General features: G+C 43.2%; 1 protein-coding gene across 1 annotated transcript; it reads right to left on the bottom strand.

Annotated features, from left to right (window-relative positions):
- Window positions 1-9135: 9135 nt before the first annotated feature.
- LOC108888002 (uncharacterized) lies at window positions 9136-10175 on the bottom strand. The gene is made up of 5 exons (XM_018683797.2): window positions 9969-10175; window positions 9807-9878; window positions 9587-9705; window positions 9386-9446; window positions 9136-9295 (listed from the first exon to the last, which is right to left on the bottom strand). The coding sequence occupies exons 1-5, from the start codon at window positions 10032-10034 to the stop codon at window positions 9197-9199; spliced, it is 417 nt and encodes a 138-aa protein (XP_018539313.2). The 5' UTR covers window positions 10035-10175; the 3' UTR covers window positions 9136-9196.
- Between the last annotated feature and the right edge of the window lie 416 nt (window positions 10176-10591).

Genomic DNA, 10591 nt, shown 5'->3' with positions numbered 1-10591 from the left:
GGAGGAGCGAGAGGAGAAAGAGAGAGAGAGAGAGAGAGAGAGAGAGAGAGAGAGAGAGAGAGGAGGGAGTCACTCATCCAAAGTCATTCAAACTCCTGAGGTAGCTAGGGAGAGAGAGAGAGAGAGAGAGAGAGAGAGAGAGAGAGAGAGAGAGACTTACATTGTCTACCCATGTCCCCATATCAGCACATACTCTCACACCATTCAAACCTGAAAGCAGGATTATAGCATGTTCCTGAGAGCCAGTTAAAAGAAAAAGGTTTGTCTTTGATTACCCACATACACAATGTGAAAACGGGCATGGCTCAAATCCTCCAGTGCTGAGCTTTAAATTGACCCTGTGTATTTTGCCTGATAGTGAAAGTGATGCATGTGTTCAGGAAAAAGGCAGAATAAGAATCCAAACAGTCAGCTGTATAATAAATGCTCATGTGCACGTGTAAGCTGGGGTTTTGGATGTTATGGAATTTCAGTCATTTCATTGATTCACAAAGTGCAGTTCCACTCTTTGACCAGCAGGCAGTGCTATGTAATGCAGAACTCGGAGGCGGGGGTCTGAGATGTACAGTAGCTCCTCCGAGAGGGAATCTGAAGGGAATATCCGACCAAAAATCAGGAATGATGTTAGTCCTATGACCATATCATAAATCATAGTTCTTCACTTTGAACTCAAATGTCAAGTATTTCAGTAACTTAGGTAACAAGGATTGCAACATCATAGTAATCAAGTGTGAGTTTTGATGCAAAATACACTCTCCAGTAAAGTGAATCAGTATTAGACAATGAAACACCGATAAGTTTGAACAGGTCAGAGTGTGTCACTTCACTGAACTAATGATTATGGTTTATGAATACAGCTTGTTAAAGGGTTACTTTGTGGAGTTTTTCCATTCTGGATTATGAGTCCGATGGTAGAGGATGTCATATGTTATAAAGATTGTTAACCCTTTTGAGGCAAATTTACTATTCACGATTTTGGGCTATATAATTACAATAAGCTTGGCAATATTATCATGAAACCAAAGGCTTAGCTCATAATGATGTCATATTTTCAAAACTCACATGATAAGCATCCTTTTTATGAAAAAACACATTCTGAGCATGAGCGTATATGAGCTGAGGTGATGAATTGAAATGGGGCCTATGGTAGGAAACCCCCAGTAGTCCTGCATTGTTTATGTATGGTGTAGTAAAAATACACAGTTTCCAAGCTCCAGTGGGTCTATCCCCAATTGTGCCAGCCAGTGAGTGACATTATTGTCACAGGGCCCATATATTGTTTAGGGCCAAATGAGTCCTCTGCTCTTTGCTTTTTTTTTTTTCTTCTTTTGTACAAACTCATTTACTCAGGTATTTATTTAAACAACGAAATACACAATTACTTGGAGACCTAAGGGCTTCCTGGAAGTGGGTGTAGAGTTATCACAGTATAGAACAGAGATGCCATTGGCATAATGGGAAATTGTCAAAATAAGGGCCCTTGTGTACCAATATGGGGGACTCACACTCATACTCCACTGCTTTTCAGATAGAAGCCACTGCAAAGTCTCTGTCATTATCACATTAGAGGCCAGCCAGTATGGAGAGCGCATTTATATGACTGAAAAAACTGTCATCCATTATGAGAATTCCCTGACCCCTTGTCATTTTGAATTATATGGGAAAGATATGAATAATTTGTAGTGTATTTTCAGTCTAACTTACAGTAAGCAGAAGTTAGTTTACTTCTCCTTTGAGGATAGTAAATTACATTTTAGTAACACATGAATTTTTCCTGCAGCAGGACTTTTCACTTAAAAAACAGTTGGGGCTGATAGGAGCAGATGGTTACATCTGATCAAGCGGACCACTGAGGAGAGGTTGGGTTCTGGGTGTCATGTTGCTGTCAGTGCCAATATGCAGCAATATACATACACTGTGAGACAGGAATCACAACCAAGTGTTGTCACTTCCAATGAAGGTTTATCTAATACATTTGCGCTGAAATCAATGAACTATCCCACATGCACTTACAGTCAGAAACACGTATTCTATGTTGTATGTTCTATGTCTACCACTGTGAGACTCTACAGGCAGGAAACAGCAGCAGAGGGCATAGGGGAATATACTGAGTAATTACCCTGGGAGGTATAGTTAACTGTGGGCCTGTGTTCACAAAACATGTCACACTGTCAGTCTAAGGTTTGTTTTACTTTTGCCTTGTCCAGTGTAGCAGCCTGAGACTGAACACAAATCCACTACACTGACACAACCACCACCTCAACTGAAGCACAGGTAAAACTGCAGAGGAACAAGGTGATGAGCAAAATGTGAAGTGGTTTATTCAAATCCCAGAATCAGCTGAAGAAAATCTCAAAGGGGCCAGGACGGGATGAGTGATGCTCTTCTAGGCGGTGCTTTTCCACTGATGGTGACATTTGCGGTCATTCTCCTGCTGAAACACTGAATATTCAAGGCTGCATCGACCCCACACACAATCACCAAAGCAGTGTGGGATCACTGATGACATCAGCGCTCGAGCAAAAAGATGAGGCAGAGGTGCTGCTCCACAACATGTACAGATCACAGAAAATACATTCAGATATTTATCATGAAATCCTGTCACATTCAGCTGTCTTGGTCAGTGTGGTCATTGTTTCACTAGTTTACCTTCAAGTTTAAGATTAAAGGTTGCAGGTGTGTAAAGGTGTTGAAAACACTGTAGCCAACTGTCCTCTGTTGCTGCTCTTACCTTAAATACTGTGTGCAAGTGTGTTTACTCTTACACTCATCTTACAGTGACCTCTTTGAAGTTCAGTTCTTTAAATCCAAAACTATAAGTAACATCTCAACAGCTTTAGTGATGTAGCATTTGAGACAACCAGCATACGCAGACTACAACAGTAATGGATAAACCCATTACTTTTAGCAATCTATTATAACCATTTCCACTGTTAGCTAACAATTTCATTCACTTCTCCAATTTGAACTATTTGAACTATTCATCCACTACTTTCAGCTTACCAGCCATTTGTCCATTACTTTTAGCTAACTATTTAGACTCTGTTTGCCTAACTACTTTTCACTGACTCAAAATGTGAATATGTGGTTTTAATCAAATTAGTTAAACTATTCTATAATCCTTCCAAATACCAGTGGAAATCACTGGTCTGACCTTTTCTGTACTTGTGCGAAGGTCAAAGACTGGATGCTTTACCTGGAAAATCTCCAACAATGTACCTTCATTTATCTTACATGTTGCCCTGAGTTTTTCTGTTCTTTTAAAATGGAAAAAAGTCAATTTGCAATGTAAACAGGACCATGTTTTCCATCTTGTTTATCCATAAAATTGTATGTTGCTACAGAATTACACTGTTTTGCAGTGTGCTTGTTGTATAACATATTACATCATTAGATTTAGTCTAGGGTGAATATATGAGCTTGTGTATTCAGAAATAATGTCTCTGTGGTGTTAAAAGTGCATTCGTTACTCTTGGGTTTAAACTGGGTCAGATATTTAAAAAAAGACACCAAGTCTAAGGCCTTAGAGTTTGATTGAGTGTAGCTGAATGGATGGGTGGTGCAAATCAAAACTTAACCGCAGTAGTCGCAAATCAGCGGCGTCTCGAGGCGTGGTTTCAGGGCGTGAAGTGCAATTTCTTGACAGCTCAATCAGAAAGCCACCAAAAAGAAGCCGCTGACTGGATGTTGGCATCAAGCCTTGTGGCGGGTGGGATTATGTCACAGACAAAGACATAAGTGCAGACATACACACACACAAAATGGATTGAGTTGGGAGTGACACAGCCATATTGAAATATCCAATACAAACACACAGATCAGGATACCATGTTGGACTCCCTTCCTCTCTCCTCCCTGACATAAAGAGTGTTACTCCAGGAGTTTAGGTCCAATTGGTACCATGTGTCTTTGCTCTTAAATACGTCGCAGCAGTCATTCTATGATTTCCTCATGTCTCTCTGGAGGGCTGTATGTTAAGCTGTGATTTTCACAAATTTAGGAAAGTTGGGAAATTTTCTTTGCCCTACTCCTCAAAAATGCAGTCAGCCGTCAGGAAGGAATAATATTTAGGGAGGGCAGAAGTCAAGCAGCAACTTTGTCTCATTATAAGGTACTAAATTTGACTGTTATGTTACTCTTTTATAGAGACATCACACAGCAGACAAGGCTCTGCAGAATTGTTTAAATATTACTGTTTTCACCAGGCTGCAGTAATGATCTTGGAGAAAAGGTTGATTCTTTCACACCCAGATGAAAACCACACAGCTGGATCTCATATTAAATAAAAAGTTGATCGAGCATGCATTTTATCTTTTGCTCATCACCACCATATGTTATGACTTAACTGAAATGCACCATGTAAAAGCACATCAGCACCATGGTGGCTATTGAAACTATGTGGGAATGGTGAGACCTTTGATTGGTCAGGTTGGGCTGCTTGTGCTTTCTCCTACAAGTTTCCAATGCCATCAGAGATTGCTAAGAGTGAAGACAACATGAACTGAAAAACCCTCCTGTCTGTTGCAGTTGTAGTATTATCAATGGTAGAAATCTAACACTGAACTCTAAATCAAAACCTAATGTAGACATCTATATGGAGACCTCTGTTAACCTCTTGGATCAAGAACAAATCCAGGTTAAGTAACAGATGCCGACAGGGGAGCCAACATACGCACTTCCCAAAATCTTAACTGTGTATTGCGTGGCACTGAGCATTAAGCAAGCTGACCGATTTATCTATTTGAAGTCAGCTCTGAGACAGAAATGAATAGATCTGTGAGCGTTCAAGTCCACACAAGTTTAAATAAACACCCACATGAATATTCTCGGAATGACACCTGTGACTGCTTTGCAGTTTACGTGTGTGAACACACTCTACATACAACTGTTTCGGGAAATATTCACCACAGATTCATCAGAAGTTGTGAAAAATATTTAGGGGAGGGAGGAGAAAGGTTTGTAATGCTCCTAAGAGAAAACTATGTTAACATTGATCAGATCTGACCTGAAATGCACTGCCATTGGCACTTCCCCTGAACTTGAGTATCACAGTCTATTTTTGTAGATTTGTACATGAATATTTTCAGTCATTTAACATAAAACACAATCTGCTAGAAATCATATAGGCTATATACACCTTAATGTCTGCTCAGTGTTTAAAAAAAACTTCAGACATACATTCTTTATATATTCTTTGTTCTTCATTTTAGCATGTAAAGCAGTAGTAGTGTGAGGACGTTTTCTGCCTTCTACCTTCTCACACATAGTACATACACACACACTTTAATCTCTCCTTCCATGCAGACAGTCAGTTGAGGTGGAGCAGTGCTGGTAATGGACACTGGTAACCTTTGATCCCCAAGAGGAAATCATCTTCCCCATCTTCCTCCTCCCCCCTCCTTCCTCTGGGCACTGGCTCAGAGTTTCCACTACTGCCATGCCTGCTGAGCTGCTATCATCCGTGGATTGGAACCTATAGTCACACACGCACGTACAAACATCAACTCAGCCATAGCGGTTCACTTTCACAAAACCGAAGAGATTGAGCAAGATAGAAAGACCTAAGCAGGTAATCAGGATGGTACTTGTGTTGACTTGCTCTTTGTGAGTGTGTGTGTTCATTAGAGTTGTGGTAAGATGTGAGGGCAGATGTAGGAGAAACTGCATATGTGTTAGAGGCAGAAGAGTTGGGAAAGAGGGTCTGGACAGGGATACCCCACCCATTTTGTTGTGGTATTGTTACCATGGTGAAGTTTTAAAGGATAACGCTCTCCATATACTTCCCTCCATCTGTCTCCTTCTTTCCCTCTTGCTCTGTCTCTCTCTGTCTTTCTGTCTCTCTTTCTTTCTCCATACTGTCTCCATATCTCACCACCCCCACCCACAGCCCCTCTCCTCTCCTGCTGTGTCCCCACCTCTCCCACCTCCCCACTCCCTCCTCAGTCTGATGTCTCAGCCTCTGCTGGGTGTTATTTGAGGTCACATAGACCTCAGGGCCACAACCTGTAAGAATTACAGTTGACATGTATTCAATCATCATCCCCTCTCACAGGACAATGAACACCATTTAGCAACAGAGCCATATGTTTGCAACATGGCAACACAGAGAGATTATATATAATATTACAAGCCAAAAAATCCCCACAGTATGTACATGTGTGCCAAATGTGTAGTACAAGTATATACTGTATTTTGTTACTGGCAGCAGCGTTTCTGTCTAACTGCAAATTTCAACACTGAATGGAATATGTAACATTGCTGGCTCCATTTATCTGCTTCTCCTCGGTGAACCTCAACATATAAATGGGATGCGTTTATGACAACTTTAATTTTTCCTTGTGTATTTAATCTTGAGCTGCTGCTGCATTTTCAGCAGCAACATTTGATTCAGACGTGTGCCTTTCAAAATGTTACGGAAATATTAATGAGAACAAAAATGTTTCCAGGTTGGACCAACTTGGGAAGATTGCAGTCATGACTTTTATGGCTTTAGTTTTAATTCAGACAAGAGACTGACATGTTAAATTACAATCACATGAGAAAAAAGGGGCAAAATTAGACCCATTCTTTATGACTTGAACCAAACAATAAGCAGTGTAACTATCCATAGTATGCTTTCCAATAATTTACAATTGACAATTTACTTGAATTTGGTTTAGGCAGTTCCCTCTTTATAGAGACTTTCATTTAAATATTCATATGACAACTCATCAATTCAGTTAGATACCAGCTGGACAGGTTGCCAGTCTGTTTAGGCTGATATATCTTATTCTCAAGTATTGGTTTTCAGTATTAACTCCTTTACTTTATGTTATCTCTGGATGTTTGTAAATGCCTATATGAAAAAAATATTGTTTTGAAATCTGATTTTAATGAATGAGTGTCTTCATTCCCTGTTGCAGGTCACAGCAAATGAAACTGACTGTCATGATGCGGCAGCTGGGATCGCATCGGGGAGGGTTCAGGGATTATTTTCTGTTTTGTGTTCTTTTCTCGTTTGCTGCAGGCTGGGAGGCGGAGCTGGAGGTTGAGTTCTCTGAGTAGCGACGACCAGGCACACCTGCGCAGCCTTCCACACCTGTCTCCACTTTCCCCTCATCACTCTCCCTATTTAACATGCCCTCTGTTTTCCCTTCCTCGCCAGTTCTTCATAGCAGTGCACCCCTGATGCTGCCAGAAGTTCCAGGCTGTCGTCTCCTCCAGCTTCTCCCCCGTTCCTCGTCCCCAGTGTGTTTCCACACTGCTGTGCCTCCCTTGCGTCCCTGGCTGTTTCCTCACCCTGTCTCTCCTGTGTGCTCTCCCTGTGCCCCAGGTCGCTCACGTGGTCTCTCCTGTGGCGTTCCTCCAGTTCCCCCTGGTCCCTGCCTGGTCGTCCTGGCTCTCGAGCTCCAGCCCGTCCTCCCGGCCTCCCTCATCTGCCTTCTACCTGCACCATTCCCCGGACCCCGCTCTGGTCACAGACCCAGACCCTGCCAGTCCCACCGCTCTTTTGGCGGCCTCTTTGTGTTCTACCCCAGCCCTTTCGGCCCTTTGCTTTCTGTGAACAATAAACGCCCTGGTGAATCCGCACCCTTGAGTCCTCCCTTTTTCAGCGCTAGGCGCTTCATAACACTGACTGATACAGACTGGCTGCAATACAAAAATGAATTTAATATTTTGAAAATGCAAACAAACACAATATTTACAAAGGAATAATCAAAATGAGGAATAGCTTTTATGCTGCATTGTCAAGCAGAAAGCAGCTGCAGAAAGTTTTTCTGAACCAACTGAAGAGGCCTTGAATTCCAACGTCAGTCTGTGTTTTGGCCTCATCCTGGCTCAGGGCCATGTCAGCCTGCTTTGCAGTGGTGACAGGAGGTGGGGTCAGACGAGACGGTGGAACTGAAACCACAGCAGAGTGTCTGGTAGGCAGCCCACAGATATCCTCACCATGCAGGACTGGAGCAGGTTCAGCAGGAGGGGTCAGAGGAGCAGGTGGAGATGACACCACAGCCGAGTCTGGTTCTTTGGTCGGCTCCTCAGCAGTGACTGGAGGTTCAGGAGGAGGGGTCAGAGGAGCAGGTGGAGGAGAGGAGTCTGTGTCTAGTTTGGGCACTGGCTGTTCCTCTGCTTCATCCAGGCTGTTGTTCAAGCCATTGTGGATGGCAGTGTAAGCAGTGGTGGTCGCAGGAGCTGGTGGAGGAGTAGTTTCTGGTTCTTTGGTCGGCTCCTCAGCAGTGACTGAAGGTTCAGTGTGAGGGGTCAGAGGAGCACGTACAAGAGGAGAGTCTGGTTCTGGGATAGGAGTAGGCTGCTGTTCTGGTTCAGTCTGGCTGGTTGTCAAACCCTCCTGGACCGCAGTGATGGCAGGAGCTTCATAAGTGGGAATCGGTGGAATCGGTGGTGGGACTGGAACCACAGCAGAGTCTGGTTCTGGGCTGGGCACTGGCTGTTCCTCTGCCTCATCCAGGCTGTTGTTCAAGTCATTGTGGATGGCAGTGTTGGCAGGAGGTTCAGCAGTGATGGTCGCAGGAGCTGGTGGAGGAGTAGTGACAGCAGAGTCTGGTTCTGGTTCAGTGTCCTCCTCCAGACCAGGTAGACCTCCACCATCCACCACATCTGCTGGCAGGGTGTGATCCTTGTCAGTGTTCATACATACAGGCACTTTTGTGAAAGTCTGAGGCTGAAACAGCACACAGATCCTCTCTGCTGCAACATCACTGATGGTGTTCAGCAGTTCAGCTGCAAAGCAGTTGAGCTTCTTCACCAGGACGTCTTGAGTGTAAACCTGTCCAACGGTTTCCTGGATAGACAGGACCACGTCGTCTCTGATGGAGCGAGAGAAGGAGACCTGAAGGAGCATGGAGGACAGAGCAGTGGACACACGGTCCTCAACTGCTTTTGTTACCCCAACAGCCATTTTGCTGAACTGCTGGGAGGGCATATTGAAGGCAGTGTTTGGAGGAGGCAGCCAGAAGCCCTGCAGGACTTTTGGAACAACCTCCATCACCACCTCACGTGGGCCCAGCAGGTTGGAGATGGAGGCCTCCTGGAGCTGCTCTGTCAGGCTCTTGGCGTACTTGTGAACCTGGCTGATGATCTTGGGATGTCTGTAGGTCACAGTCATTCAAAGTTTCTTTTAAAACCACTTCACAACAGCACAGAGACATCACAACCACTGCACTGTAACTGATGATAGATGTGTGTCAAACATAACTCACTGAAACTGAGGAGGGATGGTCTCTGGTAACTTGAGCAGCCTTCTGGCTTCAAACTCAATGTCCCTCATCTTCATGTTGTTGTTCACTTCCCACACCTGAAACAAGGAAGGAGATCAAATGAGCAGATCTGACATATTTACAGGAGAAATTAAGTGCAATGTAACTTCTCAGGACTGTGGTCTCACCAGCTTGAGAAGAGGTCTGACCTCATCGTCATCAAAGTCCTCCAGTTCAAACTCCCAGAGTCTTCAAGAAGAAAGAAACACAAGTTTCATCTCTACTGTTCCTCTCATCCTCATTACACACAGATTATTGTGACATGAGCAGAGTTTAAGCTTTGTGTGTGTGTGTGTGTGTGTGTGTGTGTATGTGCTTCAGAAACTCACTGCACTCTCAGTGTGCTTTTGCTCTCCTGCATCAGAAGCTCAGTCATGTCTTCAGCAGTCACAGCAGATGAGAGCTGTTTTTCCTGCTGAAGCCTCAAAAATTCAGCCACCAGTGCAATCTAAACAACAAACAAGGCATCACATGTCTTTATGCATCAATAAACTGATCAGATTTTAACTGGTATTTTATTTTGGTGTCAACTGGAAACTATAGTCTTACATGAATCTTGTAGGAGGGCATGTGCCAGCAGATCTGCAGAGCCCGCTCATAAATAGGTGTGTCAAACAAGACCTGTGATGGAAATAAGATAATGTTGTTCTGCAGTCTCCATTATCTGAAAATGTTTACAGTCTAACTCCAAGAAAGAAAACTCTCACATACCCTGATGGGTCTGTAGATGCCTCTGCTTCCTTCAATAAACTCCATAGATGTTTTGTTGCTGTACATCAAATACAGAACAAAGTAGACTGTCGAAATGACAACGAAGATTTTCCAACAATAAGTTCAACGATAGACTCGAGCGTACTCAAACACAGGTGATCGTCCAGATGCAAGTGAACAGAGTGTGTTCAGGGTGAAGAGTGTGTGAAGTCTGTAGAGAGGTAGTGAGGTCAGCACCATTGTATTACATTCTATGGTGATAAATTAGAACATTCAACATTCTACATTCTACATTTTATACATAAACACACACATACACACACACACACACACACACACACACACACACACACACATTGTTATACATCTATCTTTGTGGGGTCCTGTGATTGAAATAATGCATCCCTCAGCCCCTAGCTCCTTACCCTGACCTTAACATCACAACTGAATGTTTAACCCTAACCCTAAAACCAAGGCTTAACTCTCAAACAGCCAATTAAAATTGTGGGGTCCAATATTTTTCACCATCTATTTACTGACTTCACGTCTGCTGTTTAGTGCTTGGCAGTCAGTGTGTAATCGGTTTATCAGTGCTTTTTCACTGACAATAGTTCTGCAAAACA

The sequence above is a fragment of the Lates calcarifer genome, linkage group LG15 (assembly GCF_001640805.2).
Source record: "Lates calcarifer isolate ASB-BC8 linkage group LG15, TLL_Latcal_v3, whole genome shotgun sequence".
NCBI classification, from domain to species: Eukaryota; Metazoa; Chordata; class Actinopteri; family Centropomidae; genus Lates; species Lates calcarifer.
The sequence above is the reverse complement of the archived record's forward strand: the minus strand, read 5'-3'. Positions and strand labels throughout refer to the sequence as shown.